The sequence below is a fragment of the Plectrocnemia conspersa genome, unplaced genomic scaffold, assembly GCF_051122295.1.
Source record: "Plectrocnemia conspersa isolate PC_06_02 unplaced genomic scaffold, ASM5112229v1 ptg000001l, whole genome shotgun sequence".
NCBI classification, from domain to species: Eukaryota; Metazoa; Arthropoda; class Insecta; order Trichoptera; family Polycentropodidae; genus Plectrocnemia; species Plectrocnemia conspersa.
The window spans coordinates 23,807,228-23,832,615 of NW_028277165.1; the positions used below are offsets into that span (position 1 = coordinate 23,807,228).

Below are 25,388 nucleotides of genomic sequence, written 5' to 3' on the forward strand. Positions count from 1 at the left end.
AAGAGCATTAAAAACTTTAATTACACTCTCCACTAGTCTCTGTCAAAAACCAGTGTGTCAGGGCCGGTCCCAGAATATTCAGCACCCAGGCCTCTAAAAAATGGTCATTTGGAATTTTTTGTTTGATGAGAACAAACTCCCAAAAGAGCTAAAAAAAGGGTCGTCGCGGAATTTTTTTTCAAAACTGCTGCAATGCAATTGCTGCTGCCGCAAAGATCGGAAACAATCACGACCGCATTTGACCTCCAGCAGCAATTGCTTTTATCGCTCGTCACATGCTACACAGCACATGCCACAGAAATCGGAATCGTACCTTAAGAATCTGGTTCTAGACAAGAAAATGAACCATACAGCCAAAGATACCAATGAAAACAGCAGTTTTCCAAAATAATGAAAAGAGTGGCTATTTTACTAGGTAGTCTTGTACTTGATTAAAATTTATATTAGCAGCTATTAATGTAAATATCTTTGAATATCTTTGTAGGGGGGGGAGACGGAAAATGGAATTTAAAAAACATATATTGACAAACATAACTTTTCAATATTTTCATTGGGCCCGTGCCATATTTATAACTAGTAAAAAAATGATGTCTTGAGATGAAAGTTTGGAGATTTTAATAATCGAGGAATAAAAGTTAGCCAATATTAAACTAAGCAATTAATCGCGTTATTTATAATCGAACACTAAACTTCTTTAGTCCTAGACAATTTGGTCAAAAATATACATTTTTTTAAATAATTGATTTGTAGTTTTAAATAAATTATGTTATACACATGTGTTTTAAAAATTTTAATTTGAAACTTTTTTGTCTACTCTTAATGATGCCAGGTAATAAAAAGTAATAACTCTTTGTTATTAATGCAATGAAAAAAAATATTTTTCATATTCATTTACTTAAAAAAGTAGAATATAAAACACGCTTGATTTAGAAAAACACTTAACACATTTTAATTAAAACTCATTTTCTAATACAACCTATCTTTAATTGGTAACAGTAAAAAATAGCTTTGCGTTATTTTCCAATAATTTTTTTTTATAAATACATATATTTCGCGCATTTTTCAAATACGTGTTTTTTAATTATATATTTATTAAGACTTACTTATTGCTAATATTTAACAGCAATGCTTAGTGAAGCATATTTCATGAACTATTTGGATAAACATATGTATTAATAGAGATAAAAATGTACAAAAAGTAGAAAGATTTTCGTGTAGGCAATACCTATTATTATTTTGCCCTTCTTGGACTAAAAATGTTAATATTATTCTACTATGATATCATACCACGATAAGACTAATTAAGTTAATCCCCTACAGACTTTTAACAGACCAAAATTTTATTTTTTATACCGGTAGTATTGAAGGTCTATTTTTTCCAGTATTGCAATTATTACCGGTATTCCATACCGGTATTGTAATCCTTAAGTATTTCCCTTTATGCAACTTGTATAATTTGTATGTTTTGTAATTGTAGTTTAAAGGCAATTGTCATGAAATGTTATTATGAAATTAACGGGTTGATTTAACAAATATTTGAATTGCGATCTTGTTGATTATTTTTGAATAAGACAATAAGTTTAGAAAATAGGGTCGAAAGATACACGAGGGATGGTCGATAATTGTGCAATTAGGGCCTCGCGGTGCGGCTGTGACATTAGTTAGCAGGCGAGTGCGCCGGTCGCCGGCGGTCAAGTCTGGCCGTCCTCGCGGCGCCCGGCCCCCCAGGCCCCCGGCCAGCGGCCTCGCCGCCGCCCTCAGTGCAGGTGCGCGCGCGATCCCCGCCCCCCGAGGGCCCCGCGCCGCCGCCGCCATCTTAGCCGACGAGCCTCTCGGGCGGCTCCCCGTCTCCCCTGTGCGCCTTTGCGCCCTCTCGTGCACCGGCCGCTTTGCTGGCGCCTCTCCGCCGCGTCGTTCCGTGGCGTCTCGGCTCACGCCCCCGCGTCCGAATCTCCGATTCGAGGATCACCGCCCGATACGTCAATCGACCGCCCGCCACCACATTTTACGCTTTTTCGCTTTTGGGCTTTCTCGCGGATTTCAAAAAATACTCTACTCCAAATTGCGCAATTCGATTTAATTCCATGTCATTTTTTAAAATGCGTATCAATTACACACCGAGTAACAAAGTTGCTGGACATTTTACATAATATTAACTGTCGCTACTTTTGCAGTCATCGCATTACAGCCAAAACGATTTACACCTTAATACTCAATAATAAAACATTTTGGCTAAAACCAACCTAAAAATACACAATATGTCAAATTAAAATATTTATCTCTCTTGTAGAAGTGTAGTAACATCAGTACATTTGGAGGATTGTTGCAGATCCCCTTTGGCATTTTTCTAAACATTGTCTTTTATAGCATATCTGATTTGCTATTCGTGAATATGCTGATTTATTTATCGTAATACTATATTGAAAAAATACAGTACTTATTAATCGCTGACAAATGGTTTATCCAAATTTAGAGCGTCTTCGCTAAAATTAACCAATAAAAAATTTAGTTTTCTGTCATTTTTGCCTATTTCATAACAACTACATATTTCATTTACAGAATAAAATATATTTACTAGAAACTTCCAAATTGAAATTCACAGTATAATTAAAAAAAGTTTTTACGCCGACATTTACTTTTTTCTTTTTCGGGTGAGTGTCAACAAATGATTAAACTTTTTTTTGAGTAATATACAATTTACAGATATAAATAATAGGAACAAGTATTTATCTGGCTTTTATGAGTATGTAGAAGACTTATAGTTTTGCACTGCAGCATTATTCAAAGATGCGAGTCATTTTTAGAAATAAATATTTTTTTAAATCTAACAGTAAAAAGTCGATTTCAATCTCATATTTCTTTCAAAGGCGACCTTTTAACCCTTTGAGCAGAATCGCTTTATATGTTTCTTGAGGTACCTGAGGTATATTTACATATATAGCTGAAGAAATAATAATGTTTTTTAAAATTTGATTTGGTGTAATTGATTTCTATAAAAAAATAATACCAATAAATAAATGAACATAACAGAAAATATTTTATATTGATTTTGTAAAAAATATTGAGAGCCCCTAAATTTACATTAAAAAATAACAAAAGCCGAATAATATATTAAAATATGTAAAATAAATTGAATAATAGAAAAGTGTTAAAATAAATATAATAAAAAAAAGTAATAAAATAAATCACAGCAATATAACGTCGAGAATCACTGATATTGTTTCTATAATTTATTATAAATGCAATAAAAATTAACTTACTCCCGGCTGTGTACTAACAAATTAACAACTATTCAAAGTATTAAATTGTCCGCTTTCATACAAAATTAAGTAGTAGAAAAAAGGAGCAAACAGTGAATTGTCTTTTTGGATAAATTAGGCTATTCTTCATTTACACCACCAACAATCATTGAAATCAAGTTTTATTGTTCTAAAGTTTCGTTTCATTTTGCCATGCGACAACCATCTATTTTCAGTGTGAAATACTAAAGGTATATGTTGGCTATCCATATCTTCTCATAATTTATTTTTTATTAATGCCCACCTATGTGACATGTTTATTTTAATCAAACATATTTTAATAGCTCTTTTCTACTACAGAATTCGTTTCGTCATTTTCTTGCGATAGATGAGAATTTCTTGGATTTGAGGTATCTACTTCATTTTGCATATAGCCGGTTATTTGTTCTACTATTTGCTCTACTAGTTATAAGGCAAAAATGCGTTTGTTTTTATTTTGTCCTGTATAAATGTCACTAAATATATGTTTATCATCAGGCTTTTTTGTCACATTTTTTGATAGTGAATTTTTGGTTGGTATTTTTAAAAAGTAAAAACCATATTTTATATATAAAAAAATATTTAAAAAAATAATAATTGACAACAATATATAAAAAAAGCATTGTCAATCGAAAAACTTTTGTCTCATTTTTCTCTGAAAAATCTTCTATGAGTTCTTCTAAACACAATTTATAACATAATTCATGTTCAATAGCTACCATAACCAATCCGCTTGGTCTATCTTGAGTCATTATGGATCTTAAACAGTGTTTGATTATTTTTAATTTGTAAAAGCTTTCACCACTTGCAACTATTATTGGCAGAGTTAATAAAATTCTAGGGGCAATGTTAATATTCGATCCATAATTTAATTCTCCTTGAGAACATATTTTTTTCTATTAATGTGCACAGAACTTGCAGCTTGCTTATATCAGATGACTCCCCATTGTTAAAATATTTTAAGTCCTTGCAATGATTAAAAAGCTCAGTCTTAGGCATCTCTCTTAACACCTAAGCGCCCGAATCCGCTCAAGTGTTAAGTTATATATGTTATGAAGAAATTCAAAATATTTACTGTAAACGATTTAAGAAAATCTTTATCTTATGATGTCAATTATATAAAAAAATCTTAAATTTTTCTTTTTGATTGATAATAGGCTCATCACAACTCTCATAATTAAATTGCCTTTTTTTATTTGAAGTGTTAAAACTGATTTCACTGTCAATTTCAGAGGCCAATTCTGTTGCTTCGACATTTTAAATCATAAATAAAAACTTTGCTGTTTAAAATTGTATCCATCGAGAAAGCTCTTTTGTTTGAAATGGTTATCATATTTTTCTGCAGCTCAATCTTCTTACATTTATAAATGCAAATTTGAGATTGTATCGATCCTTTTTCGGTATAAGAAATGCATCATTGAAAGACACAAAATTCTGCCAATACAGACTTACAAATTTCTTATACTAATAATAAGTTATAACTTGCACATATTTAATTATTAAAATATTGCTTCATATAAAAATCTGAAAAAATATATTTTTGTGCTGGTCAAATTCATATAATGTATGCACCCTTTAATGAATTGAATTTATCGCTGTATTTTAATGTGGATATTTTGTATATTTTCAAGTTTAAGAATATGATACATTATTAATAAACAGTTTTATAAATGAAAAAACTATCGTTTTTAATTTAATTACATTAGACACTACTGTAAAATTTATTACAACATGCGAGCTTATGTCAAACTGCTGTTTGTGATAATATTGACCCAATATTGCTTAAAATGTCACTGTATCATTACAATTAAAATCCTGATTAGTTTAAGTTTATGCTTTACAGAAATACAACACAATACTAACAACATCTTATTGAAATGCATTGAAAATTATCATGTTTATACATTTTTTTAAAATAAATAATTAAATCTGATTCATTAATCATTTGCTATTTAGCCGAGTTTTCCATCAAACCTAGAGTGGAATCCAGTTACAAAAATTGAATTATTTTGCGTATATTTAATGCCGGTTCAACTTTTCTTGCATTTAAATTGTCATGTGATGTTAAATTTAATGTTTTTTATTACAGGTTAGGAAATGTAAGTCGCAGTCGCGACGACTGTTGATATAATGACAATTTCGACTGCAAACAACAAAGCTCCAGTGAGTATATTCATGTTCAGTGTCTTCACATACAGTCCAATTGTCAAAATATGATGATTCTTATCAAACATATGTATGTTATTATTATCGGAGATTATAATTGTTTTGGTAGATTGGTAATCTAAAATATTTTTGTATATACATGTATAAAATGTATATATAAACATATTTTATTTAAAATATGTAGATATATATTTCAGCAACGATTTACTAAAATTAATTATGTTTATATATATATATGAGGTGTGTCAAATTAATTTTCAGATTGGTCCAATTAAATAGATTACAATCAACTCTTGATTGGAATCTTCTTCTTTTCTAAATATTTATTCGTTTGTTTAATGATATTCAACTGATCCATCATTATTCAAAAGGCTATTTGAAGATTTTTGTCCCAATTTCACAATTTTTTGTAATGCAATATGAACGGGTGGTTCTAATCTTGAACATTGTAATATAATCATTTTACCCATAATTTAAAATTCATTCATTGCTCTATGCGTCTGATGGAGATGATGAGTTCTAGCTTACTGTCAGCTGTTAAATCCATGCTTATGTTACTTTACTTTTTGGTCTAATTTCACACGACTGCAGCGTTAATCTGAGAATTGAATTATCACACTTGAATAATTACAATTGATTAAAAGTATAAAAGCTTTTTGTCCCTTATTTTATTGATAAGTGAAAAATGGCAGACGTAGAATATGTTTTTTTTATGAAATAGTAATCGCATGACAAAAATGTTTATAATGGTGTTGTGTCACCATTTGCTTTATAATGCTTAGAATCACATGATTTGTTTTTGTTATAGCTTAGAGCAATGTGTATTTATCAACATTTAAAACCGAACGATATACTTTTTTAACTTAAAATTTTAAAGAATACTAATCAAGCCTTTTAATGATTTTACATCGTAAAAGCTAATCAATTATTGTTTGAAACAAAGATGAAACCCATGTTAGTAGTAGAAAATAAAAACTATAAAAACAATATTTATACTATTAATATTTTACTCATATCTATGCCAAAACTATGTCATAAATTCATAATTTAATGTATTAATTTATTTAATGGCTTTTTGGCACGTAATGTTATTTATTAATTACAAACATATTAATTAATACTTTAGTGGTTTCTAATAGCACATGTGTTATTTACCGGTTGTTGTGCAATTTTTTTTACATATTTATGAATTATCCATATTCTGATATGCCATTTCTGTATTCTTGGCAAATTTTGTTGCATGAGAACTTGGCCAGGTTCCAATCGATGTTATTCTTATGTTTGACGTAGCCCACCACTGACTGTGTGTAAATAAATGCGTTATAAAATTATAACCTCAACCATAATTGACTTGTCGCTGTCACAGATGGAGTTCCCTCTGAGCAAACTAACGGCCCTGGAGGAGAAGATCTCCAATCACCGTTGGGTCGTTCCCGTGCTGCCAGATCAAGAGCTGGAGGTGCTATTAGATGCGGCGATAGCTTTTGCTTTAGAAGGTAATATTTTTATTAATAATATTTATTATGTACAGAAATTTTACTGCCTTTTTATACTATCGCGCATAAACCATGGCAGCATTATGTTATAACCAGCACACTCACTGTATATAAAATATATTACTCGGAATATTATAATGAAAAGAAATTATCAATTGCATACCTGTGTAATAAGCTGCTTGGCATTAAGATGTATGCAAATAAACCTACAATAAGTTTAATAATAGATCAATGGGAAATAACAAGAAAATAAAAACAAATACTTTTTATTTACATTTAAAAGAAATACACCCAGGCCTCGTATAACACGGTCATATGGTTCTACAAAACCGCCGTGTTATACGAGGTTTGCAGTTCATACAAAATTAGAGTTTGCGTTCCAAGAAAAAAATCTAAATAAACAATCAAAAATATACATTTTCATATTTATCGATTTTTTTTTAATATGTAACATAATAGATCATTCATTCATCATCGCTATCACTTAAAATTCTATATGTTCGACTCTTTTTCGTGATCGGTTGTAAGTTTTCATCATCAGAGGACTCTGGAGTATTTTTGGATTTAACCTTTAAAAAATCTGTTAAAGCGATTGTCTACTTTGAGCATATAAATCTTTACGTATTTCGTTATAAGGGCCCAAGATCAAATCTTCTTTCCGTCATGATAATTTTCTATAAAAAAAATTCTAATTTTTCAGCCAATCCCAAGCTGTCATTTATTGTTTTTAATGTGAAATTATTCTTCCAATATTTCTCCGATATCTTGAATATCCATATCATGAAATCCTTCTCCACTAATACCACGACAAATGTTAATTATTCTTTGGTATTTACCTTCTACTTGTGGTACAACATTTTCTCCAGTGACTACTTCTGGTCACAGCTTTTTCCAGCAAGAATTTAAAGTCGATTGATTTATTTCTTTAATGTATGCAGAAACCATATCGATACAATTTCGAATAGAAAATGTTTTCCAAGCTTGTGTAACTGTTGAATTCTCATATTGCCGTAGCGCGATCCATATGCATATAAATCAAACATGTTAATTAATTTTTAATTGTTGTTTTTTTTCTGAAACTGTGTTATATAAAACGTGTTGTACAAAAATATGCCACATTTCATCAACCGTGTTATATAAAAACAGTTATATAAAACCATGTTATACGAGGCTTTGGTGTACATTTTAATTATGTACAGTGTCGATGATGGGTGTCTTATTTTTACAAAGGCATTAAGAGAAATGATCAATTCGATTATGTGAGAGTGAAGTGGGGTATGTGGGGGTGGGGGAGTGCAATTAAGTACAATTTAGAAGGAATGTCATTCAATATGATACACGTTAAATCAGGAGAAGGGTTGAGATGATTGGGGCGACTTTCAGGGTTTTAAAGTGCAACTGAGTGAAGATTGGAACAAAAGGTATTACATATAATACACATTTATATCAGGAAAAGGCGGGGGAAAATATTTGTGTTATGAGCAGGGTCCTAAATAGAAACTGTAAAATATATTTAGAGCCGATTAAAGGTTGCAGGATTTTATTAATAGTAAACTTAAGTACAAACATATGTTTAATTTGAATATGGATATGTTCTCAATAGTAGAAAAAAATACAATATTTGATTGATTTTTACTAGAGTTAATTCTTATATAATTGAAAGGTCGTATTATAACCTTTACTCAAGCACATGGCTAATATTGATTTTTTATGTTACAGGACGCGATATAAATTGTGCATCATGTCAGAGGTTTTATCGCAACGGACTCACCGTCTCGTTCACGAAAATATTAACCGACGAGGCGGTCACATCTTGGAAGATGAGTATCCAACAATGCATACGTGCTAATTGCGAACGTCTAGTCAGATTATGCGCGCTACGTTTGGACAACCCCTATGTTCTCAATTTATTAACTATCCTTTTTAATCCTAATAACAAGTAAGTTTGTCATTCACTTTTGTTATATTGTTGAATATTATGATACTACATAATTATTATTTTAGATTTCACTCTTTTAACGCGGGACGTACAAGCGAATCAGTACCGAATGATGTGATATATGCGCGTCCGTTAGATCATAGGAATCCCAAGGGATGGCTTGTAGATCTAATTAATAGGTTTGGATATTTACAAGGTTTTGAAAGAGTCGCAGAGCGGTTCACTGTGGTCGCTGGACTCAAACAGTCTCCGTCATCCGAAGACACAACGCTAACCGGAGATGTCAATATTAGTGAGACTGATACCAAAACAAATAGTGCCATTAGTTCCGAAGTTAGTTTATAGTTTTTATTTTTGTATTGAAATATTTAAAAACGATTTAATGATTAATTAACTTAATTCTTTATGTATTTTAGAGTAACGAATTGGATGATAAAGAAGTTCCTGAAAAAGAGAGCACCCCCTCAACCATCAAAAGTGATGAGACGATTAAAGATAATTCTAGCAGTAGTAGTAGCGACGGGAAGGGAGGATCCGTCTTAGTGGCTGTGTGGCAACTTATTAGGCCGTTTAGTTGGTGTCACGACTTGCTCACTCCTTATACTATCAACAAATATATTTCTCCAATATTGGTATGCTAAAATGCTCAACTCTCATTAGGAGTGCAATATCTAGGATTAATTATTATTTTTTTATTTAGGAGGCAATACCAGCTGTGCTGGAACGTTCGACCGATGAAGAGTTGAAGTTGGACGTTCGCGGTAATGAACGGTCTGATACAATGTCATGTCTCATACGAGCGTGCAGATGTCTAGCGGCAAAAGCGACACAAAATCCTAATCTAAGTAAAGGTTAGTATCTTTTTTAAACTATTGTGATATTCAGATTATATTTCTGTTTGTTAAACAATTTTTTTTATATACATATAGGAATAGAAATGTTTAGATTAAAAATGATATTGAGGTTATTGCAAATGCCTTCATTCAATGTTAAAATGTCAGCTTTGAATGAAGTCAACCAAGTCATCAGTAGCGTGCAACAGCAGTCTAAACCGGAATGGCTCACAACTGCGACGATAGCTGTAAGAAATTATTTATATTCATACAAGTTATTTTTCCTGAATATTAGTTAATTACAAATAAAGAAAGTTCTGAACTTCGGTCTGTATCAGTGTTTTATGTTAAGCGTTTCTATATTCTAGCAATGGATACGCGAAAACAATGTGCTAGAAATAGTGTTACGTGACTCTCTGCATCAGCAGCAATACGTTGAAAGGTTGGAAAAGATGTTGAGGTTTATGATTAAGGAAGGTGTCTTGACGCCTGAAGATTTAGATGCAATTTGGAATGCTCAGCAAGGCAAACACGAAGCAATCGTAAAGAATGTGCATGATCTTTTGGCTAAGCTCGCTTGGGATTTTACTCCTGAGCAGTTGGATCATTTGTTTGACTGTTTTAAGGTTGGTTTAAATTTTTTATTCATCAGTTATAATCTAAATAATTAAATAAATAATTATATAAATGCAATACAATTTTTAGGCAAGTTGGTCGGCATCTAGTAAAAAACAGAGTGATAAACTGTTAGAGGTTATTCGTCGATTAGCAGAAGATGATAAAGATGGTGTTATGGCACATAAAGTAAGTATTTTATATAAAGTAAATATATTATATTACTCTTTAATTAATGCCGTATTTTATCTTACAGGTTTTAGTGTTGTTTTGGAATTTAGCACACTCGCCGGAAATATCCACAGATGTCATGGACGTAGCTTTAACTAATCACGTCAAGATTTTAGACTATAGTTGCTGTCAAGATCGCGACGCCCAAAAGACTTTGTGGCTTGATAAGTAAATATAATATAATTTAATTTGAATAATAACATTAGTGCTTTTTATTATAATTGACTTGTCTTTTAGATGCGTGGAAGAGTTGAGGACAGATCAGTGGGTGCTTCCAGCATTGAAGCACATGCAAGAAATTTGTTGTTTGTACGAGACGGGTCAGGGTAGCATCAGTGTGGGACCATCTTCGACACCACGACCCGCTCCCGCAGCCCTTTGCAGGCAGACTGTCATCGAGCGCTTGCACAATCAGCATTCTCTAGTCATCTTAGTCACCAATTCACTTACTAATTATATGGAGCGAGCCAGAGCTGTTTACAGACGTTAGAACTATTTAAAAATACCTTAGAATATTTTGAGATCTAAAATGTATTTATTATGTATTTATGTTGTATTTAGAGCAACCCGATCTCGATTGGGACACCTGGTTACCGGATGGTAGATACACTCATGCCGATCAAGTACAAGAACGGCTCGGATTTCTTAGTTTTTTACTCAAAGATGGACAATTGTGGTTGTGTGCCGAGCAGGTTTGTACCTAATCATTTCATTATTCCAGTTTTGTCTATTTTCAATGATTGTTTTGTATCGTTAAATATCTATATCAGACGTCTGTTTTTTTATTTGAAATGAGCATTTACACTATTTGCGTTAACACAGTCAGTTCGAGAGCTAACCATTTCATCATTATTTATATATATTTTTTGAACATATTTATGGAAAAGAAAATATAATTTCTATAAATGTGTTCAAAAAATAAACCAGAGTAATGATAAGTATATTATATTGAACGTATAACTGTATCATGTGCTTTAGAGCTAATGGTATGGGCGTAAACCCAAACTTGCTATCTCCTTCTAAATTATGAATAATGCTGAAATGAATAGCTCTCGAACTGACTGTGTTAACGCAAATAGAGTATAGGACTAGTATTTTAAAATCAATTAAAAAATAATTTAAAGAAGTAATATGTTATTTCAAATGTCTATATATTGCAAGAAATGCTATATAAAACTCAGATATTTAAAAACAACCAACTATCATGTGAGTAATTATTACTTTATGGAGTTTGGTTGTTGTCTTTATTATTCTGAAGTATTTAAATGTGACATATCTGATATTTAAAACATCTAATTTATGTATTTTCAGGCTAAACAAATATGGATCTGTTTGGCGGAGCGTGGTGTTTCACCTGACGATAGAGAGTCGTGTTTCCGTTGGTTCAGTAAATTGATGGGCGAAGAACCCGATTTAGACCCTGGAATAAATCTACACTTTTTTAGACATAATATACTAACTTTGGACCCTCGGTTGTTGACTTATAGTGGAATACAATGCTTTGAAAGGTATGTGGTTTTAAATCGTCAATCTATTGATTCAACTTTGTATTTAAATTATTTTATTATTGTAGATTCTTTAAAGCTGTGAATGCTAAAGAAGGTAAATTGAGGATGCGAAGAAAAGGTTTTCAATTAGAAGAGGCAGATCTGATAGGATTAGATTACCTATGGAGGGTTATATGCGAATGTAGTGAAGATATAGCAATGTGCGGTGTTGAGCTTATGAGGGAGGTTTGCTCTAATCCATGTTCTAGGCTGACAGCCGCAGATTACTATGAAGCTTTCGCCACTGATTGTTGCGAACGGCTTAGAGCAGCACATCAAGTTCTCGCTACAGTTTCATCTACCGACCGTATGTATATTATATATAGTTTGATCCAATTTGAGTTTCCTATGCTGGTAGCACTATAAATCAGACAGACGTCAATAATCATGCTTCGAAGTGTCAAATGTTAGTTTGCAACAACACATTTACGAAATGGCTTGCTTAACCACCACTTGATGTGTTAAAATTGTTCAATTGTTCTACAAAAATAACAATTTTGTAGGAACTGTGTATCAAAATTTACAAGAAGATTTTGGTCAACTTCATCGTCCTACTGAGCGAACAATTTGCAACATAGTGAAACAATTTGAAGAGACTGGAAGTGTTGGAGAGTGCATCAATGTGGCGCCCATTCAGCCGAGAATATTGCTGCTGTAAGTGAAAGTGTGGCTGTTGTCCTGGAATTGTTGATTCATCTGCGTTTGCAGCTTTTGGTCTTTTCTTATGGCTTCCTTTGGCGCATTTTGCATCTGGATTTGCACTTACACTCGTATAAAATTCAGATAACACAAGAACTGAAGCCTAGAGATCATTGACTAATAATTAACGCAGATTGGGTGTTAGAGCAGCAGGAAGTTGATACTGAATTTTCCAAAAAAATCTCTGATGAGGCACATTTATACCCTCCGGTTATGTTGATAAGCAAAATTGCAGTATGTAGGTCGAAGAAAATCTCACGTGATTTATAAGAGATTATTACATGCTCAAAAAGTTACTGTTTGGTGCGCATTGTGGTCAGATGGCATCATTGGGCCTTACTTTTTTGATAGCGTTGAAGGTTGGACTGAATAGTCTACGGTGAGTACTATAGGCGTATGATAACCGATTATATTCAGCTCCAAATTTTATGTGGAGGACAAGTGGTTCCAATAAGGCGCAACGTGCCACACATCGGATGCAACGTTGGATGTGTATTGCGTGAAAAGTTCCCAGGTCGCATTATTTCACATTTTGGTGATGTCGATTGGTCGCTATGACTATGCAATATCATGCCGTTGGTTTTTTTTTGGGTTACGCTGAGAGTCTTATATACACTGACAAACCCGAAATATGGAGCACCTAAAAACCAACATCCACCAAGTTATAGCTGAAATACCGCCTGAAATGTACGAAAAAGTCATCGAAATGATCGACTGCTGCAAAAGGTCTAGAGGCGGCCATTTAATTAATATTATTTTTCATATTCGATTAATAAAAAAATCTGAAGATGTCCTTAAATTAGTGTTTTTTTTTTAAAAAAAATGTTTGGAAACTGAAGTTGGATTATTTTTAAGTGTTTTTAATGGAGCTTTTCAATGATTTTATGTATTTTTTTTTAAACTATTTAGAAGCCGTTGCGTGCTGTGTTCGATTATGTCGCGTTTTGAGGGTCATTACTGAATATGTTGTCGAGTGTGATAGGCGTTACACTTCAGATAGGCAAATCTTACCTCTTTATAGGTATGCTCTTAAAAATATTGACAGTGTCGATATAATAGATGTAATAATGAATCAACATTCTGATTTTCAGAGCTGGACGAGGCCGGCAATGTGATATTATTATAAGGTTTCAAGCTGGAGCTCTACAATTGGAGGACTTAGAAATTTATACTCATTCTAATGAAATATTACATGTTTTGAGGACTACTATTCTTAGAAGGTAAATTATTATTACTTTAGACATATGTATTTACATGATTAGATTTTCGTAATAAACACATTTATTTTTCAGGATAATACCAAATTCGAATGGAGTTAAATTAGAGCTTTACTTAAATGGCGAGTTGATTGATCAATCTCACGATTCAAAACTATTATCTGAAATACCAATTAGGCACAAGTCAATGCTGACCGGAAAGGTTTCCTCGTCAGATATTGCCGGACAATCGTCAAATGATAGTTCGAGTGATTCGTCTACCGGATCACTGTCACCTCCTCCACCTTTACCGGAATCATCCTTACCCGGTGTAGTGCGTATTTTATAGTAATAACAGTATATATTGCTTATTGCCGTATTATATTAAATTTAAATTATAGGTCTTGTCTCAAGGTGAATGGCAAATTCCATTTATTTTGGAACTTGAACAAACTGGCTGTGAATATAATCATGCTCCTTTGAGAGATACTGCTCATCAGCTTACATATATATTACCGTCTCATCAACACACTGTTGTTAGATTATCCGCTGCCATTGATAGCGAGGAACACTTTTTGCTGCATCAGATGTTATATGGTCCACCTCCGCCAAACGTGGCATATAATGTCAAGGTATTATTTCAACTTTATTATCTTTATTCAATAATAATCATTAATAATTCTTCATGCTTATTTTAGGTTTTATACAGTTTAGTGATACCGGCGACGGAGCCTTTATCAGAACGATGGCATGCAACTCAAAAGGCATGCTTTCGACACACTCCATTATTCTTAGACGCCATAGCTAGTTCTGCATTTTTACAAGGGGGTGCTCCGTACACCAGAAGGTATGATCTAATTTCTATCATGTTGATTAATAAAAAATATATCTATGTTTCAATATTATAGAGGAGGTATTTTATACATACTGAAACTATTGAAGCTGGTTCTGACAACCGTCGGTCACTTTTTAATGTTGGTCGAACCTGAAACTGAATCGCCTGAAGGTTCAGAGACAAGAAATACTGTAAAAATAGCCGAAGTATTACGAGAAGCCCTACATATAACGCAGAATCACAACTGCGAATTGATGGTAAGAGCTGTGGCCGGAAAGCTGGCCAAATCGATGGTTGAACAGGTTCTAAACGGCGAAGTGAGTCAAACCATGACGACTCTCATGAACCGATTGTCGCAAACGACGATTCGAGCAGCTGCCACTCATGCACTGGCTTCGGCTCATGTAACTGTCGCTTCACCTGGACGTCATCATTCACATCTTCACCCCGAGGATATTTCATGTATGTTTTCTTGGTTGCTTTATATTAAATTACTGTTTTTTTTTAATTTTTTTTTTTTTATAGTGGTACGCGAGGCTCTTGAAGTGCTCACGGTTTGCGTCGCATTGAATGGTGGAAACGTAGCTGAGCTGCTGCGCGAGAGTTGGTTTCAGAATCTTCTCGTTCAATTGATTATAGTCAGTTCGAATGCGCAAGTTCGAGTATGTTGTGCTGAGCAATTGTTGGAGATGTGTAGTTGGAGCGAAGGAGCGGGTGCCGGTGCAGCTTTATCAGTTTTGCTATCTCATGCCAGTGGAGTTGCACGAGCTCATGCGTCTCGATCGCATCAATATTTCCAACTCTTATGTAGGCTGTTGGCTGTAGCCGGAAGTGTAGCAGCATTGCCATTGCTTCCTCATCAGGTCGCTTGGCTCAAGATTGCTAGAGATTCGGTTATAGCCGGACACCAAGTAAGTTAGCATTCTTAATAATCATCATAATTTTTCTGTGTAATGTTTGTAAAATATGTAATTTATAGGTTGATGATACGTTATTGGAAGGCCATCTGAGTCTGACTAAAGAAATATTTGCGTTGGCCACGAGCGAAGTTAAATACGAATACGGTTCTCATCCGAAGAAAGATATTAATCTGATTAAGGTTAGTTTCGTTATTTATCAATTTTAAAACAAAGAAATTACCGAAAAATAAAAAAAAAATTATGTATTTTTTACTTATATTCTTTAGATCAGCGGTTCTTAAACTTATGTAGTCTGTGGACCCTTGAACAACATTTTTTTGCTTCCACTTCAACCCTAACCATTTAACGTCATTCTTGCGACTTAATTTCTGGCTCAATAATCTCATAGGCACTACGTTTTAATAAATATTGCTAAAGATGTATTGCTGTTTTTTTTTAAATTGACGGTGAAATGAAAATTTTTATTAGCATATAGAATAAAAAACATAAAATTGGTAGTGAAAAGAATAAAAAAAAACTACAAATAATAATACAATAAACTCATACAAAACATTTTTTCGTCAAAATAGTTCTCATTAAAATGTTTTCTGCCAATAAATTTTACTTAATGAGATGAAATGAAATTTCCTTGAAATCAGAACCACAATGTTAGGCTCGGTATAGGAAAGTTTTATTCTTCGGTCCACTTCTACATTGAGATTGTTTCTATAATTGATTTCATAGATAAAATTGAAAAAGCCTGTTCACATAAATATGTTGTGCAGAATGGAATCAAATGTTTAGATAAATTTTACTGCAGAGTAATCAGATCTGAAAAGTAACCAAAAATTTGTGTTTCACGTGGGAGCTATTGGAAGTGTTGGAAAAGACTTATACAAGATTTTTTAACAATCACATCTATTTTATCTTCAACTTTAAATTTTTAAATGTAAGTTCAGTTCAGTTAACTAGGAAATTCGTGCAGTTAAATTGCATATCCATTAAAAATATATATTTTGTGATCATGAAACTCAAAAAAAACGATTGAATACTTTTTTGTGTGACAACTAACGTACTTTTGTGTGTAATAATATATGTGTATGTTGACTTCCCATCTCTTCGCACAAAACTTTAAAAAATCGGGAATGAAGTGGACGAGCTTTAATGAAATTGACAACTTCAATAACCTTATCCAATGTTTTTTCAAATCTTTTGCCATATTTCTGGATGCTAATGATTCCCTGTGTATACAGCAACTACTTGAGGTGCGACACCTTCAATAATGAATTTTTATAGCAGCAATTGCTGATGCTATGGACATTTGAAGTAATAAGTCCGATAGCCTGATCCATTGAGATTGTCAGTGTCAAGTTTGAACAAGTTGTGACTTGTCAGCCGGAAGAGTGAGGTTGTGTTAATTGTTGAACAACGTCTTAATATTAAGTTTATTTGAAGTTGCAAAAAAGTGCTAAAGAAACTCATGACTTGTTAAAATCAGTGTATGGCGATATTGTGGTGACTGATTAACTGTTACTGTTAACAAATGGTATGAGCGATTTATAAGCGGAAATGAGTCGGTTGAAGACGAGCAACGATCGAGACGTCCTTTGTCAAGAAAACAAAAATGTTTTTGTGGTTTTAAAACTTGCTATTCAAACCCAACACAACACGGCTTGTAATATTTTTTTTTAGCGTAAATAATAGTTTCTTGCGCGAGAGAAAAAAGTCTCGGGTGGCACTAGCGTCGTGACCGCATTGAGCGACAAAATGCTTGTGCGGCATTAGAAAGGTTAAGAACCACTGCCTTAGATAATATATTAATAGAGTAAATAAATTACATAAAAAATAATGCACACAAAACAGTTAGAAAGATTCATCATTAGATTATTAAAATTCCTCATTTGGTAATTATCTTTTAGGAATTGGTTTGTGAATTTCTATGGCCATGCTCATGGGCGCAACTTCAAATGCGTCGAGGATCTGCTCTCACAGGCACTGGAATTGGAGGTAGCGGAGGCATGCCAGCAGCTCTTTGTACGTCTCCTGGGGCTATAGCAGCAGCCTGTGATCTTCTGGCGTCATTATGTCACAGATGCGTACCGAATATGTCTCTATTAGTGACTCTATTAACGGATATGTTCTATAGTGGTAAATTTTCATTGCTTGTATACTTATCCATTATACTTTAACACATATTATGATTATGATTAATTTGTATTTTAGATAGCAACAGTGCTCTTACAGAATGGGATTATTTACCAGCCGTGGGCCCAAGGGCCCCTTCTGGACTTGTGGGATTAAGAAACGCAGGAGCCACATGTTACATGAACTCAGTTTTACAACAGCTGTATATGGTACCTGCCATCAGGGATCAAATATTAAAAATTCAAGGTATTTATACATTTTTCGTTGATAAGCTAACAAATTGTTTAATAATTGTAATTTAAATTTTATTCGATAAAGGTGCTGCCACAGATCTCAATGAAGACTTTTCTGGTGAAGATCATTATGACTTTAATATGACGGTAAATTATTTATTGAAAATGTACTTATATATGTTATTATTATTATATCTATTTTAAACATAATGTTTTAGGATGATACTGATTATAATGTGGTAATTTTGAAACAAATTCAAGCGATATTTGCTCATCTTCATTATAGTAAAGTTCAATACTATGTTCCTAGAGGGCTGTGGACTCATTTTAAGTATGTTTATGATTAGTTTTGATTAAGTTTATAATATAATTAATTAATATAATTTTTATTTAAGGTTACAAGGCGAGCCCGTTAATTTACGCGAACAGCAAGATGCTGTCGAGTTCTTCATGTCACTCGTAGAATCACTTGACGAAGCTTTGAAAACATTAGGACAAGAACAGCTCATGGCTAAGACTTTAGGAGGGTCGTTTTCTGACCAGAAAATATGTAAAGGATGCCCACATAGATATTGCAAGGAAGAGCCTTTTTCTGTTGTGTCGTTAGATATCAGAAATATGTCTCGACTCCAAGAATCGTTAGAGGCTTACGTTCGTGGTGAACTACTTGAAGGAGCTGATGCTTATCACTGTGATAAATGCAACAAGAAGGTTGTTACCGTAAAACGGTTATGCTTGAATAAACTACCGCCAGTACTAGCAATACAATTGAAAAGATTCGAATACGATTTTGACAAAGTTTGTGCTATGAAGTTCAACGATTATTTCGAATTTCCGAGAGAGCTTGACGTTGAGCCATATACTGGTACGTTATCTTAATAATTTAACTTTATATAATATAATATAAATAATTTTATTTTATATTTTTGTATCAGTTTGGGGATTAGCTAAAGCTGAAGGTGATGCCTCATTATTGGAAGGTTCGATAACCGGTAATACTTTCCCAAATACGAAATATAATCTCACAGGAATTGTGGTTCATTCGGGTCAGGCTTCAGGTGGTCATTATTATTCGTATATATTACACAGGCAAATATACTTTATTAATAAATTATTAAGTATTAATAAATAATAGATTAATATGTTTTAATTATTATATTAGGGATAGCAGTGGAAATTCAAGGTGGTTGAAGTTCGACGATGCTGACGTATCAGAGTGTGCCATGCAAGACGATGACGAAATGAAAACTCAATGCTTCGGTGGTGATTATATGGGCGAAGTATTTGACCCAATGTCAAAGAGGGTGTCTTTTAGACGACAGAAACGCTGGTGGAACGCTTATATGCTGTTTTACACAAGAGAGGATAGTACGCAAACTTATATGTTCGAGAATTCCATTGCTAGTTTATCACTCAAGTATGTAAACATATTTTTTTATGTAAATTATAATTTTATGTTTAATTTATTTACTAATAATTGCAGAGATACAGGAGTGCCACAGGCAATTTGGGAGTGTGTGAGAAAGAGTAACATTGCTTTCTCTCATCATCAGAGTCAGTTTAGTCCCGAATACTTTAATTTCATGAAAAAGCTGTGCTGCATGAGGTTATGTGTCACACCATCTTCACCGCGCGCTGGTTGGGTTAGTATCATTATGATATATTTGATTATGTAAAACTGGATGGAATAAAATAAATTTATTTTTAGGATGCAGAACAAGAAGAGTTGTCGATGCTGTGTGTACAAATTGCGACCAAGTTCTTATTTAACATTGGATTCAAAACAAAGAAGACTTTACGCGGCCCTGCTGCCGATTGGTAATTATGATTTTCAATGGTATCAAAACCCAGTAATGATGAATATGAAAAATGTTATTTTAACTTCAGGTTAGATATATTGTGTCAGCATTTGAGATGCTCTGCTCCAATCCGCGCTTGGTTTGCTATCAACGGAATGTTCCAATACAGTCATAGGTACGTTATAAAAAAATATTTTACATATTTATTCATTTTAATTTTGCTCATGCTTTATTTAATTTTAGATTGTGCGAATATTTGTTGGCATGCCCATCGCCGGAAGTCCGCGTGGTGTTCATGAAGTTGGTCGTGTTTTTAGCACACTTCGCTATTCAAGATCCACCGGGTGAGTCTCATTAATCTTAGTAAAATACGATTTATATTTTGTATTGTTAATTTTTTAAATCATTTAGTTCATACCATTCCTATCGGAGTATTGCAAGGCAGATCCAGTTTATCCGAACAGCTGCTGGCCGGTATGACGACTTTGGCCACAACACGAGAACCGGCCGAGTTCAAACAACTGCCTTTGTTATACAGTTTCTTCTTGACTTACTCGAGTCTCGGTGTACCAGAAAAGTGTCAGCTGATCAAAGTATGTTTGTTTCTATTTTATGAAATATTTATAGTGCTCTTAATCAATGATAAACTTTCAGTTGAGCGTCGTATATCTGATGATATCCATATCGACCGATGAATCAATTCAAATTGCAAACAAATTCCAATATCAAGATTTGATCAAACTTCACCAAGTAAATATTTTGCTTTATATCTGACTTGTTTTATAATAAGTTAAATAACGTATTTTTTTTTATAGGTTGTTTCATTGTTGGTAAGGTGTTGTGATGTATCATCACGCTGTCAATCATCTGATACAAACAGTGGTGTTCCACTGCGGTCTAATCCGTACGCTGAGCCCGCTATGGTTCAGGCTCAGATAACTCGACCAGCTTTGCCTTCCATATGTGCTGATATTCTCTATAACAAGACTAGGTATGTATCTAAAAAACATATTATATATATATATACAGTGATTTTAATATGTGATGTTTTAGCTATATTAAAAAACTAGTCGAAGAAGGAAACGGAAGTGAAGATGTCGTCCGGATGGTTCAATTCCTGGCATGGGAGAATCCGCTGTGGTCTAAAGCTGTGCTCTCGGAACTCTTGTGGCAGATTGCTTATCCGTACAGTAATGATTTCAGACACCACATTGATTTGCTTCAAGCAATTTTATTGATCGAAGACTCTTGGCAAATTTTCCGAATACAAAATGCTATTAAAGGTTTGTTATTATTTTAATATTCATTAGAGATGTTTTTACGAATTATTTTTTTATTATTATTAGGTGATGATAAAGAAGGCCTTTTTGACAAAATCGTACGACCACGGCATTATCAGAAGAGAGCATATCAATGCATCAAAGTGTTAGTGACCGTTTTTAGTCGTTGTCCTTCCACTACTAAAGTATTAAGAGAGCAGAGGGACTTGCGTCAGCAATGGAATAAAGCAGTATCCTGGCTGCAAGAAGAGTGGCATAACGTATGTTTTAACTACATGTGTGTTAATATAATTTAAAAAAACTATAACATTATTTTATATATACAGCAGAGGTACTGTAGTACGGCATATAATTACAATACATGGTCACCACCGCCGGCTATGAATGATAATAGTGGCGGATATGTATTAGAAAGAAGCAATTCTGCAAAGAAGACTTTGGAAAGGTTTGATTTGCAATCATTACTTCCGGGGATACAGCTTATAAAGTTATAATCTAATATGCTATTTGTTACGTTTCAGGGCTTATCAAATTTGTCCTGACGACGAAGAAGACGAAGCGTCTGAAACTGAACCAGAACTGGAGCCGGAACCGGAACCAGAACCAGAACCGGAGCCAGAGCCAGAACTGTCTGAAAACGAGACAGTTATAAGCGAAACGAAATCGGAAGTCGAACCTGAAGTTACCGAAGTCAAAGATAATTCCGATTCGAAAGAAAGCAACAGTCAACAAACTGAGTCGACCACATCTCAAGTGACTCCTCCAGCTTTGCCGCCGAGCGTGAGTGGAGATGTAGAAGAACCTGTGTGTAATTCAGCCGGTGAGGAAGACTTAACATTATCTGACGGCTCAGTGTCGAACGAAAACATAGTCGCCGGTAGAACCTCCGAAGTCTCCGATTCAGATTCAGTGTCACGACAGATTCAGTTGCTGAACGCTTTTTATTATGAAAGAGAGACTTGGGTCAGTATTATTTTTTTCTTATTGTTATTTACAAATAAATAATTATATATAATGATTATTTTATTTGTTTTCAGGACTGAGCACCAGGATAATGCAGATTAGAATGTTATTAAAATAGTAATCAAGTTTTCTGTCTTATAAGACTAAAAATATTTATTGTTGATGTTATTATATTAACATTTTGAGTTTTTCACACATTTTAATTATTTTAAACTCGAGCAATAACTTTTGCAAGATTCTTTTTAATGACTACTTTAGGCTTAGCCTGTACAGTCGTGTATTATAATATTTTTAACTTGTGTATAAATCTTTTAATAAAATATTGTTATAGTTTTTTTCGAAAGCAAAATCAGCTTTTCAAAAAAAAATATTCAAACATTATTTTATTCTTGAATTAGACATTTATTTTTGTTACATGTATATTATTACATATGTATAAATGCAAAAAATGATAGTTGTCAAAGTAAAAAATGTAAATTTTAATGAATTCATTAAAAGGATGTATGTATATTTTTTTTAAATACTCATTTTCGTAACACTATCTCAACTTTTTCGAAATAGCTTTACATGCACCAGAATCTTGCCTGCTTTACTGTTTTAACATATGTTTCCATCCATGTCCGGATGAAAGGGGATTGCTGCGGCAATTTTAATGTTATACATTTGTGACAGTTGTGCATATTATTTTTCTTATCAAAGTTAATTTTGACAAATCTCTTAAAATTCCACACAAAATCAATTAACCGTGTACGTATATATTGTATAAAATATATATTTGTATGCATACATTATATAAATTGTATTACGATGAAACGTTCACGTTAATTTGGCGCGGTTTTAATAAGGCATTTTTTGCTTACTATCGAAATTTTCATATTAAAAAAAGTATTGTAAATTAGTGTATTATAAATTTTCAAAAGCGTATCTTTAAAGTATTCTGTTTTAATACAAAGCTTGGGTCTAGTCATTATTTATACACCCGCTTTTTTGTATGTAATGGCTTTTTTTAAAGAAATTAGAAAATTAGTACCAATTTAGTTACACCGCGGTTCCGAGAACTATCAACATATTTTTTTAAATCTTTCGTTAGATTATGCATAGTTGTTGATTTTTAAAAGTGTTGCTAAAATGTTTATAAATTGCAGTTGAAGGTAAGCGTACTGCATTGGTGGTTTTTTTAAATACGTGTGTGCCATTCTGTATCAACAACTTAAAACAGCATTAATTCTTACTTGCATTGAAGTTTTACAATACGGAACGTAGCATTTGTCGTTTTTCAATATCCAATTTTTGTGATCTTTATTACATTGAGTAGATGTTTTATCGCACTGTTTTGTACTAAACTATTTCAGTTATCGATTAATAATTGATAATATATATATATTTAACTTCAGGAGCGGTGATTCGATGTATTATACTCACGTTCCTTTTGATGCCATTCTAGATTATATGTAAATTTTGCATTATTACATTTTATACATATTTTTAGATAACTTGGGAAAAATTAATAAAACGCCATAATATATAATAAATTAAGTTATTTATTTGGGTTTCATTTTTGATGTACTTTTATTTTTTTGTAGTGCTGATATCGTATACATTATTTTTTGGAAATCATTGATTATATGTTAATATTACGAATGGCAGCGTTAACTTATCACAATATAAGAGATGTGATGATTTCAATATTTTTTATTATATATAGATAGAAATGTAAACATAGAAAATATATGAATATGTTTTCATAATTTATAATTTGTAATAGTTCTAATTAACGGATTGCTGATAACCAAAATGTAAGTTATACAGATATTGTTTATTTAATATATTTTAATTTTGTACTCGCGATACAGAATTGCGTTATTAATTCACAGTTGTAATTTATGAAAGAACCAAAGTTTTTAGAATTGTATCATATTTCAAAATTGACATAAACAATGTATCTCTGTACGTAAAATATGTTATGCGTCACATGACGTCATTTATTTTTAATCGAGTGACCTCATTTGAAGTGTTGTCTTTCAATGATTAAAATCAGTATACAAACTATAAGGTTAGTTATCAATATGAAATGTGTCATGAAAAAATTAATAGCAGACACTCCTTTGCGGTATCCGTATTCGTACGGCTGTAACATACTTAAAATTTTATAAAAGCTTTCAAATTATTCAAAGATGCCTTGTTAAACATTTTTATTACATATGGTGCTGTTTTAGTAGGTGAGGTTATAAAAACATTCGGCAAATCATCGCCGACCGATCGTAATTGATAAGTCCTTGCATAAATTTTGTCATTATGCGTTACGGATCATTTTCTAGATAGATTTGCTATCGCCGTCATCGTCGGTATGATTGTTCTTCTTTTCTTTTCGAATGTGAGGTCTGAAGTTGGTTAAAAGAGTGTAGTACACAATGAGGTGAGTTGAACTTTAAAAAAGTTTCATGTGTGCATATATGAGATTTGATGATGGTGTGTCATGGGGCGGATTTCCGAACTTAGCGCTGTGCAATTTTTTTTCTTTTAGGATCGTTATTATTGATAACGTAAGCGCATCGATCGAGCATTTGAATAAGAGTGATTTTTAGAAGCACTTGTGTAAAATTTATTATATAAAAAGAACTCATTGTAATAATTTTATACATAACGATACTTGTATTAGGTATTTATGATTAAACTAAGCCATTGATATGAAAAGTATTTGGTGATTTCTCAACCTATCATATTTTCTGTTCCTATTTACTCCTCTATAATGAAAATTTATGTTTATCATTTTCATCTGTGATTGAGCAGTGGTTCACACTAAAATTTTAATCTGAACTACGAAGCATAATTCATATTTAGCGTGTTTTATTTACAGGTGACCAAAAGCGGATCAGATTCGAAAACTCGATTTGAGAGCTGAAAGTTATCCGAAGATTATTTAGTTTTAGATGACTTGTGAACAGTCAATATATTAATTTTTAATTAATGGCAACAGCTAGGGAATCCAATGTAATTTGACGATCGTAGGAGATTAGGACTATATTTTTTTTGTTTTAAATTCAGATGGAACAAATATTCTGAGGGTTTCGGGCTCTGGGTAAAAGATTCAGTAGAAGAGAATCCAACTGAGGTTGATTAGTGAAGCTCAGAAATTTTTAGCCGACATGCTTATGGTGTTTTAACCCTTTAAACGCCAGCGACTTTTTTGTGAGTCACCTGTTATTTAATTTCACAGGTCAGTATATATTTCTA

At 32.9% G+C, this 25,388-nt stretch overlaps 1 protein-coding gene across 2 annotated transcripts; it reads left to right on the top strand.

Annotated features, from left to right (window-relative positions):
* The first annotated feature begins 1,620 nt into the window (after positions 1-1,620).
* faf (ubiquitin carboxyl-terminal hydrolase-like faf) lies at positions 1,621-24,848 on the top strand. 2 transcript variants are annotated; one of them, XM_088183087.1, is made up of 42 exons: positions 1,621-1,766; positions 5,368-5,441; positions 6,811-6,940; positions 8,660-8,879; positions 8,945-9,212; positions 9,296-9,511; positions 9,580-9,730; positions 9,809-9,960; positions 10,081-10,338; positions 10,418-10,516; positions 10,584-10,726; positions 10,796-11,043; positions 11,120-11,250; positions 11,870-12,066; positions 12,132-12,412; positions 13,714-13,825; positions 13,896-14,024; positions 14,097-14,334; positions 14,402-14,632; positions 14,699-14,847; positions 14,909-15,297; positions 15,361-15,746; positions 15,815-15,934; positions 17,654-17,882; positions 17,958-18,125; positions 18,198-18,259; positions 18,331-18,443; positions 18,508-18,977; positions 19,048-19,201; positions 19,275-19,529; positions 19,596-19,755; positions 19,821-19,930; positions 20,000-20,086; positions 20,155-20,255; positions 20,323-20,504; positions 20,566-20,661; positions 20,727-20,902; positions 20,965-21,194; positions 21,258-21,451; positions 21,518-21,636; positions 21,713-22,154; positions 22,229-24,848. In XM_088183087.1, exons 2-42 carry the CDS (start codon positions 5,409-5,411, stop codon positions 22,232-22,234), a joined length of 7,635 nt encoding a protein of 2,544 aa, XP_088039213.1. In that variant the 5' UTR covers positions 1,621-1,766; positions 5,368-5,408; the 3' UTR covers positions 22,235-24,848. The 2 variants fall into 2 exon arrangements, with proteins under 2 accessions (XP_088039213.1, XP_088039204.1); XM_088183078.1 differs by having other exon boundaries at positions 19,275-19,755.
* The last annotated feature ends 540 nt before the right edge of the window (positions 24,849-25,388 follow it).

What these genes read in the sequence shown, in the direction of transcription:
- faf (XM_088183078.1), top strand. Translation starts at nt 5,409, where the DNA reads ATGACAATTTCGACTGCAAACAACAAAGCTCCA. An exon ending in TGACGTTGAGCCATATACTG is followed by an intron (nt 18,978 to 19,047) that starts GTACGTTATCTT and finishes TTTTTGTATCAG; the next exon opens with TTTGGGGATTAGCTAAAGCT. An exon ending in AATACAAAATGCTATTAAAG is followed by an intron (nt 21,195 to 21,257) that starts GTTTGTTATTAT and finishes TATTATTATTAG; the next exon opens with GTGATGATAAAGAAGGCCTT.